Source organism: Oncorhynchus kisutch, linkage group LG26 (genome assembly GCF_002021735.2).
Source record: "Oncorhynchus kisutch isolate 150728-3 linkage group LG26, Okis_V2, whole genome shotgun sequence".
NCBI classification, from domain to species: domain Eukaryota; kingdom Metazoa; phylum Chordata; class Actinopteri; order Salmoniformes; family Salmonidae; genus Oncorhynchus; species Oncorhynchus kisutch.
In genome coordinates, this window is record NC_034199.2 from 34,200,040 (window position 1) to 34,227,649 (window position 27,610).

The window sequence follows — 27,610 nt, forward strand, 5'->3', positions numbered from 1 at the left end:
TTGTGTTGCTGCAACAACGTTTATTTTGTAGAATACCATTCGTTCTCAAAAGCCCAAACAGAAAACTGTGTGCAGCAGCAGGAGGTGACGTTGGTATTAATAAAAGGCAGTGTTTCATAATTTTTCTTTTTTAAGTCATACAAATGAAGAGGCAGTCACAATTCAGTTTCAAAGAAAAGGTTATTCTCAAAAGCACAGACGTTATAAAGAGTCTCAGTAGGAGAAAACAGTTAGATTTTTCACTCCTTCATTCAAAATAGTGCTAACATTTTTATAATCTTCTATCGTCATTGAGCGGGGATAAAATTAAACACTTCCCTAGCTTATCTTTGAGCTACAGGTACAAGTCGTGGATATATTTAAGGCCAAATCCAGAGACATCAGAGATTGGGGACTGACTGTGGCTGTACAATCTCCATTATGTCAAGGTTATAGTTTTACAACCACAGCTGTCTGTGTTCTGATTAGACCTTGATATTCAGGTGCGAGACGGAAAGACCATGGGCCTGTTAAAGAGGGTGCAATGTTACAGAACATTTACATAGAAACATATTGTGTAGAACAGATATGATTGTCTGTCATGTAGAATAGGTAATCATGACAACCCGATTTATTACATTTCTATCAGAAATGTTGCGAATGTTTCACCTCACTGTTTACACACCAGGTGTGTCTGATTCAAGCTCAGGCACTGGCAGTAGCTGGAAGGCCGATATACAGTTTACAACCCATGTAGATGGAGCTGACCACACCTTTCCTAACCTCACCCTGGGTGGCCTGTAAGAGCCCTGGGGATCATAGATGATGTACTGGGTACACAGGGTCTGGTCTGAGCCCAGAGAGGCGTGGTAGGCTGCAGCAGACAGGGTCTGGGTCACATCACTGTCTGGTTTGGGCTGTCGGGTAAGAATCTGGCCCCCTGCCTCTCTCACCAGCTGGAGGAGCTCGTCCCTGGGGGGCTTCCTGAAGGAGCCCATGAGGTAGAAGAAACAACCGTCCAACAGCGGGGGCAGCTGGGGTAGAGTAGAGATGAGTGGAGTATTTAAGAGTAGAATAAAATAAAGTAAAATACAGTAGTCAAAAAGAGTATAGTTAAACAGAGTAGAGTCAAAAAGAAAGAGGGGACAGAAATGAGATAAGGCTTGTTAAGACAAAAACACGTTGTCTGTGGACTGCAAGGAGAACTAAACAAATCATTTGTTGTCCTCTAACAAGGAAAAGTGAGGATGTTTCATGGATTTTGTAAATTACGGTAGACAAGCCCTTACAAATTCATCAAAGCCGTGCACCTACAGAGGGAGAAAAAAAGAGAACAGAGAATGTATCTTCTTCCTTGATCCTAAACGATGCTAACCACTCTAGGTGCCTCGGGATAAAATCAAGTCCCACTAAGAATAGCCGAGTGTCTGGACAAAGTGTCCAGACAACAGAGATTGTTCTGTAGTTAATGAGTTGAAATGCTGCTGAATCACTGCTACATCACAGACACAACATTTCAGTTTTTACATAACCGCAGCCTCTACTCCACTCCTAATGAAATACCAAATACTCCACTCCTAATGAAATACCAAATACTCCACTCCTAATGAAATACCAAATACTCCACTCCTAATGAAATACCAAATACTCCACTCCTAATGAAATACCAAATACTCCACTCCTAATGAAATACCAAATACTCCACTCCTAATGAAATACCAAATACTCCACTCCTAATGAAATACCAAATACTCCACTCCTAATGAAATACCAAATACTCCACCAGGGTTGGGTGATATGGACTAAAACTCATACCTTGGTTATTTCAAAACTTCTGGGCGATTTATGATATACATTTCGATTTGTTTTATTTTAAGCTTTGTTGCACAATTAAAAAGTTCAAACACACCACATTTTTTAAAAACAGTCAGCAATAATCTATTGATTTCAAAGCTTGTGTAATGATACCGAGGCTGAATACATACCTTCCAACAACCATAAGACCCACTAATCATTTCATCAAAATAGTTGTACCTGCTTTTTTTGTTGCAATAATCACTGATCTGGATTTCAGGTCTGTCTATAGAAATGTCATTTTTGTTACAAATTTAATCACCAGAACCATTCTTAATGCACATTCACTAATAATGTAGCAGGCATTATAGAAAATTAAAACTGGTCTCAAACAATTGCTCAAGCACAAGCCCACGTGCTAGTGAGTAGCCAGCTAATATTTATATTTCAAGTTTAGCCAACTTGGCATGAGGTATAATTTCATAATCTCTGAATTCAGCTAACAAGGCAGAACAGTTGAATTGTTATGAACACAGCTTTCTGTCCATCTCCAACTGTTTGATCAGCATGCTTGCCAGATGTTGAAATCAAGTGGCCTACCTTATTTCTCAGAATGAGATGAGACTAAACAGCTAGTATAACAATCCTTATTTGACTAAAATGCTGCTAGCGATACATGGTACCGTAATGCGCACGCAACAAACTGAGCCTACATTTTCCAGAATGAATGTTCATTGGTACATCCGTTTTAGTAGTGTCTGCTCAAAAAGATCAAACATAAACAGGGTATGGTTCAAAGGTTAACTTCAGTGTCACAGTAAAATAACGTCTCCATGTGTTTCGGTGTCCATATGACCAATTCTGTTGGACCAAACCTCAAAATGCAAATCGCAGTTGAAAACATTTATCAGAGAAGAAAAAGTGATCTCTCATCTTTGTTGTTTTGAGTGGTAGGGGGGGGGTGTAGGAGAAAGTGGCGAAGCGAGAGGTTTTACTCCCGCCAAAATCTGCTTATTTTGAACCTTAGGTGGGCAGGCGACCAGCTGACCAGCTGCCTTTGGGACAACGACTCCCATTGTTAGGGCGGAGACAGGAGCATCTCAGAAGGAGAGAATGAGACAAGACCAAAAAGACATGAGTACAAGCGGACATAAACGCTCAAAAACTATTCTACAATTCTGGTATTTGGAATATCACGCAAAAACATTTATTTGAATTAATCAAATTAATTCCATAGATCACCCAGCCCTATTGCATTGTACTCCTGTATTGTATTCCTCTATTGCATTCTATTCCATTCCATTGCATTCTATTCCATTGGGATTGCATTGTAATGACGTTGCTTTCCAACCCAAGAGTCAGACTCCATTGTAGCTTTTTTTATTTTTTTTACCAAAACTCTTATCAGTTTAGTGGCTGTGTATTCAGGTGCCAGAAGGCCCCTCCACTGAATGCACCAATGCACTCAATTGTTTCCTGCTGTAAACTGGTACTCTCCAGAGTTTTAGAGAAAGCCGGTTCATTGCCTCCATTTTGTTTTGTTTCTTGTTTGCAGGGGTGTGTGTGTGTGTGTGTGTGTGTGCGTTACCTACCAGGCTGTGTCTGTTAATGCGGCTGCGTTGCGGTCCTGCTCCTGCTTCATAGTCACTCTCGGAGATCCAGCTGTCTGCCTGCAGGCACGCCTCTACCCCTGTATGAGGAGAGAAAGAGACAGGGACAAGAAGGGGACAGCAGAAGTTTAGATAAGAGGAGAGAACTTGAAAACCTATTTTATAGCTAGATGAGGAGATCCCTGCAGTCAAATGAACTAGAGGTCGACCGATTAATCGGAATGGCCGATTACTTAGGGCCGATTTCAAGATTTCATAACAATCGGAAATCTGTATTTTTTTTTACACCTTTATTTAACAAGGCAAGTCAGTTAAGAACACATTCTTATTTTCAATGACAGCCTAGGAACGGTGGGTTAACTGCCTTGTTGAGGGGCAGAACGATAGATTTTTTCCTTGTCAGCTCGGGGATTCAATCTTGCAACCTTACAGTTTATGGTTAGGTACACGTTGCATATAATCGATGCGGTGCGCATTCGCGGAAAAAGGACTGTCGTTGCTCCCACGTGTACCTAACCATAAACATCAATGCCTTTCTTAAAATCAATACATAAGTATATATTTTTAAAATCTGCGTATTTAGTTAATATTGCCTGCTAACATGAATTTCTTTGGGGTATGGTGCAGTATTTTCACATACGGATGAAAAGCATGCCCAGAGTAAACGGCCTGCTACAAAGCCATAAAAGCTACAATATGCATATTATTATTAGTAGATTTGGATAGAAAACACTCTGCAGTTTCTAAAACTGTTTGAATGATGTCTGAGTATAACAGAACTCATATGGCAGGCAAAAAGCTGAGAAAAAAACATCCTAAAGATTGATTCAAAATATTGTTTGACATGTTTCTACTGACTGTTACGGAACCTTTTGACATTTCGTCTGCTTTTAGTGAACGCGCTTCGTGACTTTGTTAACCAAACGCGCTAACAAAAGTAACTATTTGGACATAAATGGACATTACCGAGGAAGTGGGAGTCCTGTGGAAGTGGGAGTCCTGGGAGTGCATTCCGACGAAGATTCAGCAAAGTGAAGATTAAAAATGCTATTTATGACTTTTGTTGACTGCATAATATGGCGGATATATTTGTGTCTTGATTGGGCTCTGGGCGCCGACTCAGATTATTGCATGGTTTGCTTTTTCGAAATCTGACACAGTGGTTGCATTAAGGAGAAGTATCTTGTATCTTTTAGCAATGTTTATTATGAGTATTCCTGTAAAATCACCAGATTTTTTGGAACTACTGAACATAAAGCGCCAATGTAAACTCAGATGTTTGGATATAAATATGAACTTTACCGAACAAAACATACATGTATTGTGTACCATGAAGTCCTATGAGTGTCATCTCATGAAGATAATCAAAGGTTAGTGATTCATTTTATCTATACATCTATACTTTGGCTGGAAAAATGGCTGTGTTATTCTGTGAATAGGCACTCCCCTAACATAATCGTTTGGTTTGCTTTCGTCGTAAAGCCTTTTTGAAATCGGACACTGTGGCTGGATTTACAACAAGTGTATCTTTAAAATGGTGTAAAATACATGTATGTTTGAGGAATTTTAATTATGGGATATCTGTTGTTTTGAATTTGGCGCCCTGCAGTTTCACTGGCTGTTGAATAGGTGGGACGCAACCGTCTCATGTACCCTAGAGAGGTTAACTAGGTAAATTATGTCACTTCTCTTGCAACAGAGTCAGGGTATATGCAGCCGTTTGGGCCGCCTGGCTCGTTGCAAACTGTGTGAAGACTATTTCTTCCTAACAAAGACAGCCAACTTCGCCAAACGGGGGATGATTTAACAAAAGCGCATTTGCGAAAAAAACACAATCGTTGCACGACTGTACCTAAACACATTCAGTAGTGTTGTAATTGTCATTATTACAAATAAATAGATCGGTATCGGCATTTTTTTGGTCCTCCAATAAATCGGTATCGGCGTTGAAAAATCATAATCGGTCGACCTCTAAAATGAACCCAAGAAATTGGCTGTTAGTACCACACACCAGGGTTGTGAACATATAAAAACAAAATTGGGATCCTTCAAGTTAAGAAAAATCCCTAACTCAAAAACGTTTTAATCAGTGTAGTTATCACAAAATATTTGTGTTATAGCCTAATTAGAAAAATAAATGTGTAATTTGAATGTAGACTTGGTTATATGAAGTAGATACACAGAAAGTAAACAGCAGTGGGTCAATTTCCACAAAAACGAAAGAGCTCTGAAGCGCAAGGCTCTGGTGCCCTAGCTACCACGCTGTAGATAGAGTGAAGCGAACCTGTGCACATGTGCCAATCATGTGTGAGCCAAGTGTTGAATTTCGCTCATCTCAATAATCTAGCCTATTCATTGATGATGGCACGGCCCCTGCTTTACTGAAGTTGCGAGACATTGTAAGCCAATCATTGCAGATAGATAATCCTAGTGCACCATTCGGACTATCTGCCAGGTGGCCAACCTGCCTATACTGTGCCCCTCCTCTCTCGCTCTGCCCCTTGCTAGTTCGCTATGAAAAATTTGAGTTTTTGTGTTCTCGAAAGTACGGCAACTAATCAGTCTCCTCCGGTCCAACAATACTGAATCAAATCTTGACACTCAGAAATGGGAGTAGACGGTACACCACTACATCATCGTCATTAAGAGTTGGAAAAATGGCAGAGAAAGGCAAGCGAAAGCAGCAAAGTCCTGTGTGGCAATACTTTCAGAAGGAAATGCAAACTTTGCGGGGTAGAATTGAGGTAAAGTAATGGTAGTATAGGTGCAATGCTTAACCATCTGAAAGGGACGCACTGAGACCCAAACTGTTGCTGGCAGCAGCACAGCTGCATTGTGAATTCATATGGAATTTTATGAAATGCTTATCGTTTTAATGGAAAACTGATTTCCATTTGTCAAATCCCTACCATACACTTACAGATCATAGCTACAGTATATAACCATGAACATGTCCTATGTACCCGCATTTAACCATGGAAAGGTGACTAGGAACATGGCAGAACACAGTAGTCATTCCCTCCGCAAGGCAATCAAACAGGCAAAACGTCAGTATAGAGACAAAGTGGAGTTGCAATTCAACGGCTCAGACATGAGACGTATGTGGCACAGACTACAGACAATCACGGACTACAAAAGGAAAACCATCCACGTCGCGGACACCGACGTCTTGCTTCCGGAAAGGAACATGTTCTTTGCCGGCTTTGAGGATAACACAGTGCCCCTGCTGCCGACCCAGACGGAATCCCTAGCCACGTCCTCAGAGCATGTGCAGACCAGCTGGCTGGTGTGTTTAAGGACATATTCAATGAATCCCTATACCAATCTGCTGTCCCCACATATTTCAAGATGGCCACCTAGAGACTAGTCAAGGATCATATCACCTCCGCCTTACCTGCCACCCTAGACCCACTTCAGTTTGCTTACCGCCCCAATAGAGCCACAGACGATGCAATGGCCATCACACTGCACACGGCCCTATCCCATCTGGACACATATGTAAGAATGCTGTTCATTGACTATAGCTCAGCATTCAACACCACAGTACCCTCCAAGCCATCATTAAGCTAGAGGCCCTGGGTCTGAAGCCCGCGCTGTGCGGGCCGCCCCCAGGTGGTGAAGGTGGGAAACAACACCAGTTAGGTGATCCTTGACACTGGGGCCCCACAAGGGTGTGTGCTCAGCCCCCTCCTGTACTCCCTGTTCACCTATGACTGCGTGGCCAAGCACGCCTCCATCTCAATCATCAAGTTTGCAGACGACACAACAGTAGTAGGCTTGATTACCAACAATGACGAGACAATCTACAGGGAGGAGGTGAGGGCTCTGGGAGTGTGGTGTTAGGAAAACAACCTCTCAATTAACGTCAACAAAACAAAGGAGATGATTGTGGAAACAGCAGAGGGAGCACCCCCCCTATCCACATCGACGGGACAGCAGTGAAGGTGGAAAATTAAGTTCCTCGGCATACGCATCACAGACAAACTGAAAATGGTCCACCCACACAGACAGTGCGGAGAAGGCGGCACAACAGCGCCTCTTCAACCTCAGGAGGCTGAAGAAATTTGGCTTGTCACCGAAAACCCACAAACTTTTACAGATGCACAATCAAGAGCATCCTGTCGGGCTGTATCACTGCCTGGTACGCCAACTGCATCGCCCACAACCGCAGGGCTCTCCAGGGGGTGGGGCGGTCTGCAAAATGCATCAACGGGGCAAAATACCTACCCTCCAGGATACCTACAGCACCCGATGTAATAGGAATGCCAAAAAGAGCATCAAGGACAACAACCACTGCCTATTCACCCCACTACCATCCAAAAGGCGTGGTCAGTACAGCTTCAAAATTTGATTTGAAGAAACCATTTGAAAAATTAAAGTGTGATGAAGAGTAGAATGCCCTCAACACACTTGCCCTATAGGCGAATGATGCAACACAGAATGAAATACAGCAAGCTTTAGCGTAGTATCTCCTCCTCTCCACGTGTAAGAAGTGAACCGTTTACAAAAAGCAGTGATTTTTCCCACATAGCACTTGAATAAATTGAGTACCAGGATCTGGTCTAGTCGTGCTTCTAACCACTGACGACATATGGCCCCCAGTGGCAGGAGTTCAATACACACATCCACCTTAATCCTCTCTTCACTTCACTCTAATCTAGCGCCATCTTTCATTTCTTAATATGTCACAATTGTTTTTAAAAAACAGGAGAAGTTGCATAGAGATGAAAAGGCCCTAGGATTGATCCCAAATGGCATCCTATTCCCTACATAGTGCACTTATTTTGACTGTAGGATCCTGGGCAAAAATACTGCACTATATGCAGTAGGTTAGAGGGTGCCATTTGGGAAGCAGACGTTTTCCCCCTCCATGTGGTGCCCTCCCTGTGATGCCACAGACAAGAGGAAGGTTTTCTCCAACGGTACCAGACAACAGAACCTTAATAGTACTGTCTGGGACTAGGTAAATGCTCCATTATTACATTATCGATTGTAAAAACAAAAACAATATTTGGGTTGTTGTGTTGCTCACCACTGGGAGACCTCTTCGTGCCGAGAGAGGTTCGGATTACAGATGAACAGCAGTCATGGCTAAAATAAGAAGCATTTCAAGGGGATGGGAGTGAGGGTTGCTTTAAACTTTTCCATTGGCTGCATCCGAAATGGCACTCTATCCCCTACATATCGCACTATATCAAATACAATTTCAGACAACCCTTACTCCAGTAAAATAAGGCTTTCAAGGTGATGGAGGGTTGCATTACACTTTTCTGTTAGTTGGGGTAATTTATGGACATTAGTTACTACATGCAAATAACATGGCCTAAAGCTTAATGACAATCTGCAAGGTAACCAAGTGTTTTCCATTTGAATGTCTCATGATGCCATTGTGCTTGGCATGATGATATATGCTATCAATACAACAGTGCCATGTTGATCACTGCCTAACCGCAGCAGTGGCAGCTACAATGTATTTTCTCATGAGGGCACTTCCCATGTGACCACACTACACAGTCACACAACACTCTGACACACACAAACAGTGTCCAAAGCAGTCATCAAGCATAATTACATTTACTAATCCCCCTTAATTGCAGCTTTCATTTCGAGAGACCCTGCGAGGCCTTGGCGGGGGGGAAAGAGATACCGGGGTTAATCCAGGCTCCCACTCCACTCTGCTTTGGAAGATAGGGCCAGCTAGTTAGCCCCACCACCAGAGACAGGGGTTCATGGAAAGAGGGACAGACAGAGGGATGGAGCGTAGCACACTTGTTGTTGAGGGTAGACAGGCTGTGTCAAGTGTTCATCCTCCGTGGAGGAGAGAGAGGTGTTGGGAATAATAAAAATTCTCTCAATCCTAAAAAGACAAGACACACACACATACCCCAAGGCATCAGACACCTTGATGACAGTCACCTTTTTCCTTTTTGAGGTAGACTGCCTGTGAATATCTAGTATATTTTATGGTTGCCGCTAGGAATAGATATAAAACTGCATGGAAATTGTAAAGTTTCCACTTATAAATTCACCTCTGTAGGAAACAAACACAAGAGAAGAGAGTTTCTTTCTTTGATTTCTACCAATTTTGACATCTAGGTCCACTGACAATTCTCAAACCCCCCTATTTCAATCCACTGTATTTGCCTGTATGCCCGACACGTAATATCTACAATATCCTGTTGAACAAACGCTTCATGCCTCTCAGGACACTGCATGACATAGAATAAAGAAGATAAAAGACAAAGTACAAAAGCAAATGCATTTCTTCCAAAAGCAAGGAAACAGCAGATAATGCAAGGGAAGATGAATAAAAAGTAGGCATATTTCTCCATCTAGATTATTAAGGAGTATAAATCCATACTGCTTTAAAGCATACTTGAAACAGAGGGTAGAGGATAACTCTGAATGCCTGACATCGATCATGTAAAAATGTAAGGGTTTGAAATGATATATTATTAATGCCCAATGTATCCATGTACAGTATATTACACAAAATATGGACAGTTTCACAGTATAATTATATTTCTCATTAGAATACATTAACCATAGATAGACACACATTTGAAAGAAGCAGTACAGAACCAAGGTCAAAGTTAATGTATGAGGGAAAAGAGTGCCATTTGGGATGCAGCCTGTATAAGAATAATAAGATACTTAGACACAAGTTCATAGAGGCTGAAGGTATGGTAAGAGGCAGAGTTGTAGGCCAGGCTACTGTCAGCCTAGGAGGCAGAGGTGAACGTTTCTTACAGCTAAAGTTGAGGACCCAGCAGCCGTTCAGGAGGCCAAGGAGAGTGGACAGGGTGGTGGGCATCGGCCCGTCTGGTACCACCACATGAGTGACTAGAGGAATGGGAGAAGAAAAATGGGATGTCATTCAAAGATCTATTTTAGTGCATGGGTAGTGATGGATACAGCACATATATCAACTAATGTCTGCCATTTCATGGGTTGGGTTAGTACACATTAAATGCATGCCAGTGCATTCAATTGGTTTCGTATCTGTTTATAACAGTTACAATCTGATAATTAGGCCTAGTTATGAAAATGTAATATCAATTTAGGCCTACTAAATAAATAGACAGTTGAATACAATTTTAATAGAATAGCCTTTTCCAAAATATTATTTGAATAAAATAATGGCAATGTCTTTGTTGTGAGTGATTGCAACACCGGCACCGGAATCAGCCTCATTCACACCAGGCTTAGACAATGCGCCTTTTATGTATATATATATATATATATACACATAAAAGTGGTTGACAGGCTGCAAAATGACCTTAATTGTATCTCGGGGCTAAACTCTGTGGTTTACATGCTGTGGAGCTTTGCTCTGCCTTCACTTTAAATAATATGAGACACTGAAGTCTTTACTACCCAAAGCCCTGTAGTCTAACGCTCATCACAACAGAAGTCACAAACACCTTATGAGAAATTACTTCACTTACTTTCCAGCCCTATCCTCTTTTCCAACTGCCATTACCAAAGAACTAACAAACTGCCTTCCCTGTTACTCTGTATCACTAAGATTAGCAAAGCTCCAAAAAGGTAGCTACTTGTATGTAATAAGTGATATTGCAACCCTTTCACAATACGACAAATGTGAGTCTTCTATTTCTTAATCAAAGCTAGAGTGGACAGGTAAGTTACCAGAGCAGGAGAAGGCGTCTGCCCTCTTTCCTCCCAGGAGATGTCCCAGTTTGGCCAGCCGGGTCTGTTGGGACTGGGACAGTTTACTACCCAGTACAACTGCCTGTTCCTCCAGTCTCACACCTTCACTGGCCTGTAACAGAACATAGACACACACCATGGGTTTTAAATGACAGATTGTATATGTTGTTGCCCTCTTGCAACTTACTGTATATAATAAATAAAAAAGGTATAAAATAAAACAACTTCCTGCTCTTTCCGTAGTCGTATAATTTAGAATAAGTTAACGCAGAGCTAGAAGGTGATTGATTGTAACATTGCTTTTGTGTGAGAACAATGATGGGCTGATGGGCATACCTTATTGAGGCTGGGTGAAGGACTGAGAGGTGAGTTGACTGGGTGGGGTCCTTCAGAGGCTGCCAGAAGGATTGCCTGCATCTCTGGGCTCACGGCATAGTCCACAGGGCGAAGGCCAAACATATTCCTGTTAGATAGAGATACAGACTGTCTCCGTCACAAACCAGAACCATGTCAAAACTGTCTGGGTATCCGTATACACAGACTAGAACCATCTAGCAGCCGGACAGCAATGCATCATTCTGGGTGCTAAGATTAGGGATATATAGACATGGATGGTAACAAAGTCACTCATCGGTGACAATATGATACAATATATTAGTGCATGGATTGACATAGGGCTATGAGGATCCAGTGAACAGCAATGCAGCGCGAGACACTGAGACACAGAAGACAAAGTGAAACAGCACATTCCTGGAGGAGGGGAAGGAAGGGATGAGAAAAAGGAGGGGAAGAGGGAGGAGAAGCAGAACAGGTTGGTGCATAAAGATTAGGCGTCAGCAAAGATAACACCTGGGGGACAATTAATAGGTCCACTGGTCCATAAAATATTTCAATTGGATTCATAACACCCCCCCCACACACACACACTGATAGACACACAAATACTGCAGACGCGAACATGTACAAAAACACACACACACACACATTCCCAGTGAAAGGATATGAAAAGCATGGAAAATTGCTTTGGGTAGGTGGTGTAGTGTGTGTATCTAAGGGGTGTGGGTAACCACTGAAAATGCATGAATTTATCAATTCAGATCTGAATGCAGAGTACAGTAGTTGCACAGTGTTGTCCATTTTATTTTTTATAAAAATGAATTCTCAAACTTCCTCCATCTACATACGACAAACCTTGCTATAAATGAATAGGCCAGATGTTTTGTCAGTTGTTATATCTGTAGGTAAATACCCCATTGAGATCATCTTTTATTGATCATGATACATATATGATGTGTGAGGATCCAAGCCAAGACGATGACATCCAGAAGAGGAACCAGAAACACCCGATGCATGGCTCTGTGCAGTTCTCAGTGCAGCTGGGAAAGCGAAGCGATCAGCTGTGAAAGCCCAAAAACACCTTGTGTCTGTCTGGGAGTGCCTTGTTTCTCTTGTTTCTTACATTTTTCTGCACCAAAAAAATATACATCTCTCGTGTTTTGTTTTGGTTATACCTTTTTATATTGAATACTGCCCTGCTGTGTAGGGCTTGCAAGTTTAACCCAGAATGCAATCAAAAACTAAAAGCATTGTAATTTGGGACAAACCATTCACTAAACCCTAAACCTCAACTAAATCTTGTCATGAATAATGTGGAAATTGAGCAAGTTGAGGTGACTAAACTTCTTGGAGTATCCCTGGATTGTAAACTGTCATGGTCAAAACATATTGATACAACATTAGCTAAGATTGGGAGAAGTTTGTCCATAATAAACCGCTTCTCTGCCTTAACGCTATCAACAAGGCAGGTCATACAGGCCCTAGTTGACGCACCTGGACTACTGTTCAGTCATGTTGTAAGGTGCCACAAAGAGGGATTTAGGAAAATTATAATTGGCTCAGAGCAGGGCAGCACGGCTGGCCATTAAAAGTATACCGGAAGCTAACAATGATATGCATGTCAATCTCTCATGGCTCAAAGTAGAAGAGAGATTGACTTCATCATGACTTATTTTTGTAAGAAGAATTGACAAGCTGAATGCTTCGAGCGGTCTGTTTAATCTGTCCTTTGTTCTGATGAGTCCAAATTTGAGATTTTTGACCATCAAATGACCTGACCTCAACCCAATTGAGATGGTTTGGGAGGAGTTGGAGCGCAGTGAAGGAAAAACAGCCAACAAGTACTCAGCATATGGGAGTACTCATTCAAGACTGTTGTTAAAACATTCCTCATGAAGATGGTTGAGAGAATGCCAAGAGTGTGCAAAGCTGTCAAGGCAAAGAGTGGCTACTTTAAAGAACCTCAAATATATTTGTTTAACACTTATTTGGTTACTATATGATTCTGTATGTGTTATTTCATGGTTTTGATGTCTTCACTATTATTCCACAAAGGTAAAAATAAAAACTCTTGAATGAGAAGGTGTCCCCAAACATTTCACTGGTAATGTATGCATGTAAACTCATAAAGAAAATTTTTTAAATGCCTTTTTCAGGAGCCGGTCTTTCAAAGATAATTCGTAAAAATCCAAATAACTTCACAGATCTTCATTGCAAAGAGTTTAAACACTGTTTCCCATGCTTGTTCAATGAACCATAAACAATTAATGAACATGTACCTGTGGAACGGTCGTTAAGACACTAACAGCTTACAGAGGCAATTAAGGTCACAGTTATGAAAACTTAGGGCAATAAAGAGGCCTTTCCACTGATTCTGAAAAACACCAAAAGAAAGATGCCCAGGATCCCTGCTCATCTGCGTGAACGTGCCTTAGGCATGCTGCAAGGAGGCATGAGGACTGCAGATGTGGCCTGGGCAATAAATTGCAATGTCCGTACTGTGAGACAGGACGGACAGCTGATTGTCCTCGCAGTGGCAGACCACGTGTAACAACACCTGCACAGGATCAGGTACATCCGAACACCACACCTGCGGGACAGGTACAAGATGGCAACAATTGCCAGAGTTACACCAGGAACGCAAAATCCCTCCGCCAGTGCTCAGACTGTCCGCAATAGGCTGAGGAAGGCTATTACACCAGCAACAACATCGTCTATGGGCACAAACCCACAGTCACTGGACCAGACAGGACTGTCAAAAAGTGCTCTTCACTGACGAGTCGCGGTTTTCGTTGAAGGAATGAGCGTTACACCGAGGCCTGTAGTCTGGAGAGGGATCGATTTGGAGGTGGAGGGGCCATCACAGCATCATCGGACTGAGTTTGTTGTCACTGCAGGCAATCTCAACGCTGTGCGTTACAGGGAAGACATCCTACTCCCTCATGTCGTACCCTTCCTGCAGGCTCATCCTTACATGACCCTCCAGCATGACAATGCCACCAGCCATACTGCTCGTTCTGTGCATGATTTCCTGCAAGACAGGAATGTCTGTTCTGCCATGGCCAGCAAAGAGCCCGGATCTCAAACCCATTGAGCATGTCTGGGACCTGTTGGATCGGCGGGTGAGGGCTAGGGCCATTCCCCCCAGAAATGTCTGGGAACTTGCAGGTGCCTTGGTGGAAGAGTGGGGTAACATCACACAGCAAGAACTGGCAAATCTGGTGCAGTCCATGAGGAAGAGATGCACCGCAGTACTTAATGCAGCTGGTGGCCACACCAGATACTGACTGTTACTTTTAATTTTGACCCATCCTTTGTTCAGGGACACATTATTAAATTTCTGTTAGTCACATGTCTGTGGAACTTGTTCAGTTTATGTCTCAGTTGTTGAATCTTGTTATGTTCATACAAATGTTAAATTTGCTAAAAAATAAAAGCAGTTGACAGTGAGAGGACATTTCTTTTTGAGTTTATGTATGTATGTACATACGTACACAGTGCAACTAGCAAAATATTAAAAAAACTACAGTTGAGTTGTTTGGAAGGAACAAACAACACTATGTGTGAAAAAAAAGCACACCAACATCAAAACCTCATCCCAACTGTAAAGTATGGTGGAGGGAGCATCATGGTTTGGGGCTGCTTTGCTGCCTCAGGGCCTGGACTGCTTGTTATCGTCAACAGAAAAATTATTTCCCAAGTTTATCAAGACATTTTACAGGAGAATGTTGGGCTATCTGTCCGCCAATTGAAGGTCAACAGGACAACGACCCAAAACACAGAAGAAAATCAACAGAATGGCTTCAACAGAAGAAAATAGACCTTCTGGAGTGGCCCAGTCAGATTCCTGACCTCAACCCGGTTGAGATGCTGTGGCATGACCACAAGAGAGCAGTTCACACCAGACACCAAGAGACTATTGCTGAACTGAAACAGTTTTGAAAAGAGGAATGGTACAAAACTCCACCTGACCGTTGTGCAGGTCTGATTCGCAACTACAGAAAACATTTGGTTGAGGTTATTGTTGCCAAAAGGAGGGTGAACCAGTTATAAATCCAAGGACTCACATACTTTTTCCACCCTGCACTGTGAATGTTTACAGGGTGTGTTCAATAAAGACATGAAAACATAATTGTTTGTGTTTTATTAGTTTAAGCAGAATGTGTTTGTCTGCTGTTGTGACCTAGATGAAGATCAGATCAAATTTGATGACCAATTTATACAGAAATATTCCAAAGGGTTCAAATACTTTTTCTTGTCACTGCATGCATGTATGCATGTATGTATGAAGTGGGAAGTTTACATACACCTTAGCCAAATACATTTAAAACTCAGTTTCACAACTCCTGACATTTAATCCGAGTAAAAATGCCAGTTAGTTAGGATCACCACTTTATTTTAAGAATGTGAAATGTCAGAATAATAGTAGAGAATGATTTATTTCATCCAAATCCCAGTGGGTCAGAAGTTTACATACACTCAATTAGTATTTGGTAGCATTGCCTTTAAATTGTTTAACTTGGGGCAAACATTTTTGGTGGCCTTCCTCAAGCTTCCCACAATAAGTTGGGTGAAGTTTGGCCCATTCCTCCTGACAGAGCTGGTGTAACTGAGCCAGGTTTGTTGGCCTCCTTGCTCGCACATACTTTTTCAGTTCTGCCCACAAATTTTCTATAGGATTAAGGTCAGGGCTTTGTGATGGCCACTCCAATACCTTGACTTTGTTGTCCTTAAGCCATTTTGCCACAACTTTGTAAGGATGCTTGGGGTCATTGTCCATTTGGAAGACCCATTTGCAACCAAGCTTGAACTACCTAACTGATGTCTTGAGATGTTGCTTCAATATATCCACATAATTTTACTTCCTCATGCAGCCATCTATTTTGTGAAGAGCACTGTCCTTCATGGTTGGGATGCTGTTCTTTGGCTTCCAAGCCTCCCCATTTTTCCTCCAAACACAATGATCATTATGGCCAAACAGTTCTATTTTTGTTTCATCAGACCAGAGGACATTTCTCCAAAAAGTACGATCTTTGTCCCCATGTGCAGTTGCAAACCGTAGTCTGTCTTTTCTATGGCGGTTTTGGAGCAGTGGCTTCTTCCTTGCTGAGAGGCCTTTCAGGTTATGTCGATATAAGACTTATTTCCTTGGTCATCTTCACAAGGTCCTTTGCTGTTGTTCTGGAAATGATTTGCACTTTTCACACCAAAGTACGTTCATCTCGAGGAGACAGAATGCATCTCCTTCCTGAGCGGTATGACGGCTGCGTGGTCCCATGGTGTTTATACTTGCGTACTGTTTTTTGTACAGATGAACGTGGTACCTTCAGGCGTTTGGAAATTGCTCCCAAGGATGAACCAGACTGTGGAGGTCTACAATTGTTTTTCCTGAGGTCTTGGCTGATTTCCCCATGATGTCAAGCAGAGGCACAGAGTTTGAAGGAAGGCCTTGAAATACATCCACAAGTACACCTCCAATTGACTCAAATGATCTCATTTAGCCTATCAGAAGCTTCTAACGCCATGACATCATTTTCTGGAATTTTCCAAGCTGTTTAAAGGCACAGTCAACTTAGTGTATGGTAACTTCTGACCCACTAGAATTGTGATGCAGTGAATTATAAGTGAAATTATCTGTCTGTAAACAATTGTTGGAAAAATTACTTGTGTCATGCAAAGTAGATGTCTAAACAGACTTGCCAAAACTAGTTTGTTAACAATAAATTTGTGGAGTGGTTGTAAAACAAGCTTTAATGACTCCAACCTAAGTGTATGTAAACTTCCCAATTCAACTGTATGCATCTCTGCCTGTCTACACTATGAGGTTGGAATAATACTGTGAAATGGTGAAATATTAGGATAATACCATTTTAGTGTAATAGCAGTTTGAAATAACTGCCTAACATTACTGCCTGTGAGTTGGGTTGTGTTGAGTGGTGACATCACCAGGTGGTAAATTAGTTAGACCAATAAGAGTTTCCAAACCTCTGCCCATAACAGCAAGTTTTCTGTTTTCCCCTCCCCACTCACAAAATTCTTGCTTGAGAAATTGCTCTTTGCTAAGAAGCTATTTTTGTTAATTTTTGATGATTTTAATTGAAAACTATGACAGTAAGGTACTTAATTGTCACACAGAAAATATTTGATATTGAGATTTTTTTTTAAAGGCTGCATGAGACCTTTATGCATTTCACTGTGCTACTGCATGTGACAAATAAAACTTTCAGTTGAAACACAAACACTTCTCATGTAGTCTAAATCCACAAACAAAAAAGACAGCTGGTCCATTGTTGCAGATGCAGAGCTGGGTTGAGGCTATCGAGATGGATGATTTCAGTGGACATGGCCACAGAGAAATCCTCTTTCTTTCTCTCACCGTGTAGCTCTGTGTGCCAATCAATCCATTAGGGATGGCACTGGCTCTCTGTCTGACTCCGGCACAGCCTTCAGGGAAATGATTTCGGACTTGGAGGACCAGGGTGTGTCTTTGTGTTTAACTATACTTGTGGGGACCAGAAGTAAATTAACAAAAATTGGACTAACTGGGGATATTTTGTTAGTCCCCACAAGGTCAAATTATTTTTCTACGGATTTAGGGTAGAATTTGGTTTTGGGGTTAATGATAGAGTTAGGGCAATGGTTAGGGAAAACAGGATTTTGAGTGGGACTGAATTGTGGGTCTGTCCCCAAAAGATGAGTTATACAAGACTGAGGCAGCGTGTGATCATCCCTGTGTGTGTGTGTAGACTAAATTCAATGATAGTGTGTGACGGGGAAGGGTTGCACTTGTCTTGTGGCATCATGACAGATCGTCTCTTTTGCCTTGCAGACGACTAGCAGGCAGGCAGGGTAAACTTGAGTAAATCTGCTGTTGCTAACCTCCGTCGCCAAGGCCCCGGGCGCCACCCACTACAGCGCATCATCATGCTGAGCAGTGGGGAAGAGAGAAGGGAAGGTGAGAGAGAAAAGACAGAGGGGGAAAAAAGAAATGGAAGGAGAGAGAAGATAGAAGGGAGAATATACAACCAATCAGTGTCCGGCTGTCCAGCTAGAATTGTGACTCCGGCTGTCCGCTACCGCAGATCATGAAATTTGTGACTGGTAAATAGGGTTGCAAAGGGTCGGGAAGTTAAGCCCTGGAATTTGGGAACTTTGCTTAAATTCATCAAAAAGTTTAGCTTATAGCAGATAACCTTTTTTTGTAGGATACACATAAAGCAATTCTCGGTATTACGGCATATTTAGGCTACACTATCCCCATTACAATGGAATTGCAACCCTCTGCATGCACAGTGCATTCTTCCATCATATGTACAGCTGATTCTCCAGGACTTGCACACTAATGAGATACTATGGAGCCCACACTACTACATGGACTGCGCCAAGGAGTACATGCTTTCTGGTAAGTTTTTATTACAATACCAGGTGGGGTGAATATATTTTATATGACATGATATATTTTTTTTTAACTAGTAAATAGTAGCCTACAGCAAAGTATGTTTAAATCATTTCAAACTTTTATCAATTTCTGATAGTTTTTGCTACCATGTGGGTTTTAGCTTGCTTGAGCCTGCTAACTGAGGAGTGTTAATTCACCTGTTTCCATACATGTTTCATTTTAAAACATTTATCTTACAAAGGAGTTGTTTAATCTAACTGCTTAACTATTTATCTGTTCATGGAATTGTATTTGTTTTACTCATTTAAAAAAATCTTAACAGGAAAATGCCAAGGGCACTATCTGATGTTTGGAAAGATTTCACTGCAGCTAATGTAGGAGGAAAAGCTGTGTACATTTGCAAATAATGTTCAAAATAATATGTGAAGAATGCAACAAAGATGCAGAATCATCTGGCCAAGAGCATAAAGTTCCCTCAGCGCTCATAACAAGCAGCCTCTGACAAAAGTCCCTCTACTTCTATTCGAAGTGAAAATGATGAATCGGACACCTTATCGATAGCAACAGCTCATGGTCCTTCTGGAATCAGAAGGTTTTTTGACTCAATGGAGGAACTTGGTCAGAGAAATGCTGATGAATGTATGCAAATGGTTCACCTCTGATGCTCACAGGCAATGTGTATTGGAAGAGATTTCTGAATGTTCTTTGCCCAGCATACACCTCTCCAACCAGACATGTTTTATCTACTCATTTGCTGGATGTAGAGTTCAAGTGAAGGTGAAGCAAATCATAGAGAAAGCAGACTGTATTGTAATGATCTCTGATGGGTGGCCTAATGTTCGTGGGCAAGGAATATTTAACTACATCATCTCCACCCCTCAACCAGTATTCTACAAGAGCAGACACAAGGGACAACAGACACACCGGTCTCTACATTGCAAATGAGCTGAAGGCAGTCATCAATGACCTTGGACCACAGAAGGTATTTGCACTGGTGACAGACAATGCTGCAAAAATGAAGGCTGCTTGGTCTAAAGTGGAGGAGTCCTACCCTCACATCACACCCATTGGCTGTGTTGCTCATGCATTGAATCTGCTCCTCAAGGACAGCATGCCACTGAAAACAATGGATACACTCTACAAGAGAGCCAAGGAAATTATTAAGTATGTGAAGGGTCATCAATTTATAGCACTACCTCACCAAGCAAAGTGAGAAAAATAAGAGCACCACATTGAAGCTGCCCAGCAACACCCGTTGGGGTGGTGTTGTCAATATGTTTGACAGTCTCCTGGAGGGGAAGGAGTCTCACTAAGAAATGGCCATATCACAGTCTGCCCCATCAAGAGGATCCTCCTGGATGATGTATTTTGGGAGAGTGGTAAGCAGACTGAAACTCCTGAAACCTATAGCAGTAGCCATTGCAAGGATTGAAGGAGACAATGCCATCCTGTCTGATGTTAAGACTAGAGGTCGACCGATTATTGTACTATAGCTCACCAGCATGTTTTTTTCATCGACAATCAAAAAGCCCAGATCTTTATAGGCGGGAAACTCATCTTTGGGAATATCAATCGATTCATAAATATGTAGACCATCTCTATTTTAGAGAACATATATTTAGTGTTCCTGACATTAAGTATAAGTTTGAAACTAAACATTTTTGTAAGGTAACAAAAACAGAATGCAGCTCTAAAAACACCTGGTCTACAGTTGGGGCAATGGCATCTGAGGAGACAAATGCCTCAGATCCTGTAACCAGTCACATACATTGGGGCAAAAAACTATTTAGTCAGCCACCAATTGTGCAAGTTCTCCCACAACTATGACAGACAAAATGAGAAAAAAAAATCCAGAAAATCACATTGTAGGATTTTTTATGAATTTATTTGCAAATTATGGTGGAAAATAAGTATTTGGTCACCTACAAACAAGCAAGATTTCTGTCTCTCACAGACCTGTAACTTCTTTAAGAGGCTCATCTGTCCTCCACTCGTTACCTGTATTAATGGCACCTGTTTGAACTTATCTGTTTGAAAGACGCCTGTCCACAACCTCAAACAGTCACACTCCAAACTCCACTATGGCCAAGACCAAAGAGCTGTCAAAGGACACCAGAAACAAAATTGTAGACCTGCACCAGGCTGGGAAGACTGAATCTGCAGTAGGTAAGCAGCTTGGTTTGAAGAAATCAACTGTGGGAGCAATTATTAGGAAATGGAAGACATACAAGACCACTGATAATCTCCCTCGATCTGGGGCTCCACGCAAGATGTCACCCCTGTGGGGTCAAAATGATCACAAGAACGGTGAGCAAAAATCCCAGAACCACACGGGGGGACCTAGTGAATGACCTGCAGAGAGCTGGGACCAAAGTAACAAAGCCTACCATCAGTAACGCACTACGCCGCCAGGGACTCAAATCCTGTAGTGCCAGACGTGTCCCCCTGCTTTAGCCAGTACATGTCCAGGCCAGTCTGAAGTATGCTAGAGAGCATTTGTCATATGGTCAGATGAAACCAAAATATAACTTTTTGGTAAAAACTCAACTCGTCGTGTTTGGAGGACAAAGAATGCTGAGTTGCATCCAAAGAACACCATACCTACTGTGAAGCATGGGGGTGGAAACATCATGCTTTGGGGCTGTTTTTCTGCAAAGGGACCAGGACGACTGATCCGTGTAAAGGAAAGAATGAATGGGGCCATGTATCGTGAGATTTTGAGTGAAAACCTCCTTCCATCAGCAAGGGCATTGAAGATGAAACGTGGCTAGGTCTTTCAGCATGACAATGATCCCAAACACACCGCCCGGGCAACGAAGGAGTGGCTTCGTAAGAAGCATTTCAAGGTCCTGGAGTGGCCTAGCCAGCCTCCAGATCTCAACCCCATAGAAAATCTTTGGAGGGAGTTGAAAGTCTGTGTTGCCCAGCAACAGCCCCAAAACATCACTGCTCTAGAGGAGATCTGCATGGAGGAATGGGCCAAAATACCAGCAACAGTGTGTGAAGACTTACAGAAAACATTTGACCTCTGTCATTGCCAACAAAGGGTATATAACAAAGTATTGAGATAAACTTTTGTTTTTGACCAAATACTAATTTTCCACCATAATTTGCAAATAAATTAATAAAAAATCCTACAATGTGATTTTCTGGAATTTTTTTCTTCATTTTGTCCGTCATAGTTGAAGTGTACCTATGATGAAAATTACAGGCCTCTCTCATCTTTTTAAGTGGGAGAACATGCACAATTGGTGGCTGACTAAATACTTTTTTGCCCCACTGTATGTGACTAAGGGTTTCGCTGCAGATATCAGTGTGCATTCTTCCATACTCACAATATGCTCTACCATATTAATGTGTATAATGCCATGTGGGATGGGCCACAAGAGTGGCTAAAAAAATAATACATAAATTCAATCATACTCACAAGACGCTCTGTGAAGCCCCGTGCTGCAGCAGTAGCATGGCAATGCCAGTATGTCCGTTCCTGACAGCGTCGTGTAGAGGAGAATCGTTCTTGTAGCCTGGTGTGTTCAACAGCACGCCTCCCCTCTCCACCAACACCTCCACTACACCCAGGTGGCCCAGGTTACATGCCTCGTGCTGTAACACAGGAGCACCGTTATTACATACATTATACAGTAACTGCATCCTTCCTCTTGCATACGGCCTTCTATTACCATGTAATACATACTAGCACTGATGACATTGAATATTCAATGAGGCTGTTAAAGGGATACTTCGGAATTTTGAGTCAGTGGAACTCGTGGATACCAATTCTGTGTCTCTGCATGCAGTTTGAAGGAAGTTGTTAACTAGCACTAGCGCAATAAGATACCCATAGACTTCATCATTATGCTAACGCTAGTTAGCATTGGCTCACGAAACTACCTCTAACTTCCTTCAAATTGAACACAGAAAAACAAAAATGGTTTCCACAAGTTGATTGGACTCTAGAAAAGTAGATAATTGGGCAATTTGCAGAAATTTCTAAGTATCCCTTTAAAAATGCCAAAAGTCATAGATTTGTAATACTGTATGCATAAGTATAACAGCGCTTCTATCGGGCAGGGCAAAGTTAGACTGGCATGCTATACAAACATGTAAATCAGGTTTGTCAAACATGAAGCCCGTATGAAGGGGTCTAATCCGGCCGAGGGTAGTTTGAGTAAAAATTTGTACAAAAGGTGTTGGGGAGGAACGAACACAATATACTTTAAAATGACTAAAACCAAATTAAAACGGTGTAGAAATGACAATGGACCTACATTCATAAAGTGTGTCAAGCCCGCTAAAAATCACTGAAATGAAAGCTAGATAGTCAGGGAGCATCGGAAATTTCGAAATCAAATTTTTACGGCAAGGAAATACAACCAGTTTTCAATGAGTCCTTCCGGACTGAATGCAGCCCCCGGGACAAAATGAGTTTGACACCCCTGACCTGTAATCCTATCTGTCCCTTGATGTATATGATTGGATGTATTTGCTGTCTAGACAAGGAGAGACTGAGGAGACAAGGCTTCACTCACCAGCGGTGTCCATCCAGCATTGTCTTTCAGGTTGGGGTCAGCCCCTTGGTCTAGGAGCTCCTTCACTGTCTCCACATCACCCTGCAGGGGTGACAGAGAGAGGAGACAGGCCACAGGTTTAGGGTCAGTTGTGAAAGATATGAACATGCCATTCAAACACATTGGCTGATCCAAAATCATCTTGACCAGCTGCTATGATCAATCAATTACTCTGTGAGGTTCACAAAGATGCATCAGGCCACATGTCTAGGGTCAGGTGTTAGAGACATGTCAACATGTACTCCAAACACAGCATCTGATCCTACACAGGCATCATGGGGCCTGCAGTGATCATCAATCAGGTTCACAGGTACAGAGTCAGTTACTAGAGACATGAGAAGATGCACTTCACACAACCAGCGTGTGTCACAAATGGCAACCTAAGCCCTATATAGTGCAGTACCTTTACATAGGTATAGGGTGCCATTTGGGAAGCAGACAGTAATACAATCAAAGAGATAGTAACATAACCTTAAACTACAATAGTCTCCCCAGGTTATGTTACTATTGTAGTTTAAGGTTATGTTACTATTGTAGTTTAAGGTTTTCTGGGTGCCTTGTTGTTTATCTAGCTTAAATCGGAATTTCTAAATCTACCTGGTTGTGCGGTGTGGTTCTCTCATGGCCCATAGCACTACTCTTTACTGATCAGACAAGCATTCCCTTCCCAGCCCTGGGAGAATAGCAGGGAGCTTAACATAAGCCCTGTAAACACTGCTGTAATCCCTGCATGGATCCTCCCGAGGTAATCAATGTCCCAACGCTGTGAATGATTGATAATAGCAGCAGGTCTGGGATCAGCTGCTACAATTTGACATGTCTCTAACAACTGACCCTGAGCCTGTGACCCAAGTCATGTTTAGCTCACCTTTATTGCTGCCAGGTGTAGGGGTGTCTCCCCCTTGTGGTTTCTCTTCACTACCGCTGGGCTGTTCTGTGAAAGTCTGCCCGGGGATCTCTTCCCCAGGGGGGCGGGGGAACACGGACTACTGCCCCACTGCTGCTCTCCTTCTCTGGATATCCTGGTGCTGGTTCGACCCTGTCTGGGGCAGGCAGCGGGGGAGGGCGAGGTATGCATGGCTGGGAGTGCAACCCTGTCCACTGCCGGACGTCTACCCTGGCCAGGAGATGCCTTGGGTTTCTTTGGGGTACACTGTGAGATGTTTTTATCTTCCACACAGAATCTTTTGGGAGTGCGCTTAGGAGGGGAGGGCAGGTCAGGCTTTTTAGTCATTTCTTCATTTGGTTTGGAGTGCTGCTTTGCAGATATCTTATCCAGCTGAGAAGGGGTGGTGTGTGGGCTTGGACCGTCCTGGTCCTCAGAGAGTGGGACGTTCTCTCCTGGCTGAACCACCTTCAGGATGCTTCTGCTGGGGCTGAGGATTATGGTGTTCCCCTGAGAGAGATCCTCCTTCTGAGGCTCCGCAGTGACAGGCAAGGTGGCTGGACTTTGGAAGGAAACTCTTTTACTAGACCTGTGCTCTCTTTCCTCTGCAGTGACCTGCTCTTCTTCCTCTCCGACATCTCCTTCTCTCGCTCCGCCAAAGCCCCACTGCTGGTTGATTGCCTCCAGCCTCTGTGTCTTGACATTCTGCTTGGTTTCTTCATGCTTGGTTGGTTTCTGCCCACCCCCAGCTGCAGGCTTCCTGACACCACCACCATTTCTCGTCTTCTTAGTCGCCTTCTTCTTTTCATAGTTAGTCGCCCTTTGAGGAGAGGAGGAGCCAGAGTCTTGGGAGGAGGAGTTGAAGTTGAAGACAGACAGGTCTTTGCCTTTAGACTCAGGTAGTGTCTCAGGATGTCTTGGAGCAGCTTTCACAGTCCCACTCCCAACCTCCGGGAGAGGCACCGCCGCAGGCTTCTCTACCCGGCAGCGCACCTTGCGGCTGCGGGGACTAAACCAGATCTTGAAGTTCTTCTTGTGCTTTAAGACAGATTTATCTGACTGTGCTGGTGGTGTAATGGGAAGGGCATCTGAAAATAGTACAGTAAAGAGAAAAATACTGGTAGGACAAACTGAAACCACACATCAAAACGTCTCACCTAAGCTAAGGACAGAGTCTATAATGGCATATGTGAAAGCAAGCGGTAAGGTAGCACTATAATTTTTTCTTTCCTTGTCATGGCACAATTTGTATTCCACTAGATTCACCCGTGGTTGTGTTTGGTTGTCTGCGCTGCATTCATTCACGCAACCTTGCTTGTCACACATCCAGCCTGTTCTGCCTAGCAAGCTAGCTAGTATCTAATTTGGTGACCCAGAGGGGCATGTAGCTGCCAGTCAGTGTTCCTCTACCACTGAGGCAACATGAACATCACCCGTTTGTTAGAGCTCAAGTATAGAAGCTAAACACCACCATACATAATGGCATTGCATCATTACTGTCATTAACAGGGATTATGATGGGAGGGAGGAAAAAAAGAGGGAATACATGGTAATACTTCCATTTGTGCTAAATGCTAAGGGATACAGGCCTACCTTTGTTAAGGAATAATATCACAGGTGAGATGAGGGCAGTGGAAAGGTAGGCCCCTAAATGGCAGGTAATAAAATTGAATATATTTACAAAGGAATACATATGGGAGCAGTCAGAATTGTACATCAGGGTGAACAACCCGTTGCAGTTGTGCATCCTGACTGCTCCTGTATGTATTATTTTGTAAATACGGTATATTTTGTTAATAGTTTACTAAAGTGTATTGCACCACACTGGCCGCCTATTTATTTAACTTTTATTGAACTAGCCAAGTCAATTAAGAACAAATTCAATGGCAGCCTAGGAACAGTGGGTTAACTGCCTGGTTCAGGGGCAGAACAACAGATATTTACCTGGGGATTCGATCTTGCAACCTTTTGGTTACAAGTCCAACGCTCTAACCACTAGGCTACATGCCGCCTACTCGTCTTCTTCAAGGAATACTATCATTAATATCCTACAAGTTGTACCTACCTACAGGGGAAACAAAGTGAAAGCATAGTCATAACTATCATGTTGAGTGAACAGTCACAGACGTTCGGGGGAATAAACAGTGAATCTAGGTTGTGGAAGAGTTCAGTGATGTCTGTAATTCCTTTATCTTAAGGCTTGTGCACATCACACTGAATGTGGATCTAGCGTTAGTCTGCTGTGTTTTAAGAACCACCTGCTATAGACGTATGACTGCCAACATTTTCACCCGATTCCATCCTATGAAATTGGTCAGCACTCTTTCACAAATTACAGCCTGCACTGTTCAGGGGTTATAAGTACTCTCGGCCAGCAAACACTAGCGGTGTTTATCATTAATTATCATGGTGAGTGACAGGCACAGTCGTTATAATATAATAATCTGGGGGTGTTGGGAAAAGCAGTAGAAACATTTCCATTCTAACCAATGGACAATAGTTGTTTTTATTTTCTAATAATAACATACCAGAATAATCGGAGCCAGTGGGATTGAGCAGTGAGTCTAGGTTGCCATAGAGTTCTGTGATATTGCTGAGTTGTCTGTTGATCCGAATGTCTTTCACCCAGGCAGGACTGTGACACACCACACATCCCTCTCCAGCCTGAGGACCAGCACACGACCTAGTAGTTAGTACAAAGAATCACAAGTCATTGATTACCTCAGGATAGTAAAATAACAAGCCAAGTAAAGTACAACAATCTGCTTCTACCAAGTTAGCCATTCCAAGAGGGACAGCATCCACTCACCTGCAAAGCATATGTTCACAAACCCCGAGGCACACAGGTTCGTTCATCAGTTTTGAACTGGAATGACAAAGTATATCAAAGACATGACACGACATGATAATCATGGAAGTTAGATCTCGCTATTATTATAAATGACCTCAACTAGTTAGCAACAAGCAGCCAAGCATGCCCAGTTTCATAATAAATCATTCAAGTTAAATGTAGCGTGTTTACCATTTTGAGCACAACAAAAGTTTTCGAAAATGCGCGACAGCCTCCTTCGTTTTCGTCCAGCCTTCGTCCGTGCAAAGATCAGGATCCATTTAACGAAATGTAGCTACGTTTTCCACTATTTCGAAATTATATTCGTACACGTTTGATATCTTCAAATGACGCTAAAGCTGAGTTTGACTGCGGTAGCTTCACTTCTTAGTTTTTTTCGCTTCTCCCGCCAAAGCGTCAGGGACAAGGGCCTGCCCGTGATGTAACTGCGTATACCTCCCTCCCGCCCTCTTTTTCTTCTTCTTTGGATTTCACAACCGAGAAGGGTGTATTGCTGCCACCAACTGGACCGGTTGA

General features: G+C 42.5%; 1 protein-coding gene across 1 annotated transcript; it reads right to left on the reverse strand.

Annotated features, from left to right (window-relative positions):
- bard1 (BRCA1 associated RING domain 1) lies at positions 1-27,610 on the reverse strand. The gene is made up of 11 exons (XM_020462219.2): positions 27,266-27,610; positions 27,053-27,109; positions 26,772-26,926; positions 24,226-25,331; positions 23,319-23,399; positions 22,217-22,392; positions 11,391-11,517; positions 11,034-11,166; positions 10,134-10,226; positions 3,366-3,463; positions 1-1,013 (listed from the first exon to the last, which is right to left on the reverse strand). The coding sequence occupies exons 1-11, from the start codon at positions 27,352-27,354 to the stop codon at positions 657-659; spliced, it is 2,472 nt and encodes an 823-aa protein (XP_020317808.1). The 5' UTR covers positions 27,355-27,610; the 3' UTR covers positions 1-656.

Coding starts and splice junctions, on each gene's coding strand:
- bard1 (XM_020462219.2), bottom strand. CDS start 27,354: ATGGATCCTGATCTTTGCACGGACGAAGGCTGGACGAAAACGAAGGAG. Junction 23,400..24,225: donor TACACCTGGCAGCAATAAAG/GTGAGCTAAACA, acceptor TCACCCCTGCAG/GGTGATGTGGAGACAGTGAA. Junction 22,393..23,318: donor ATGCTGGATGGACACCGCTG/GTGAGTGAAGCC, acceptor CCTGTGTTACAG/CACGAGGCATGTAACCTGGG.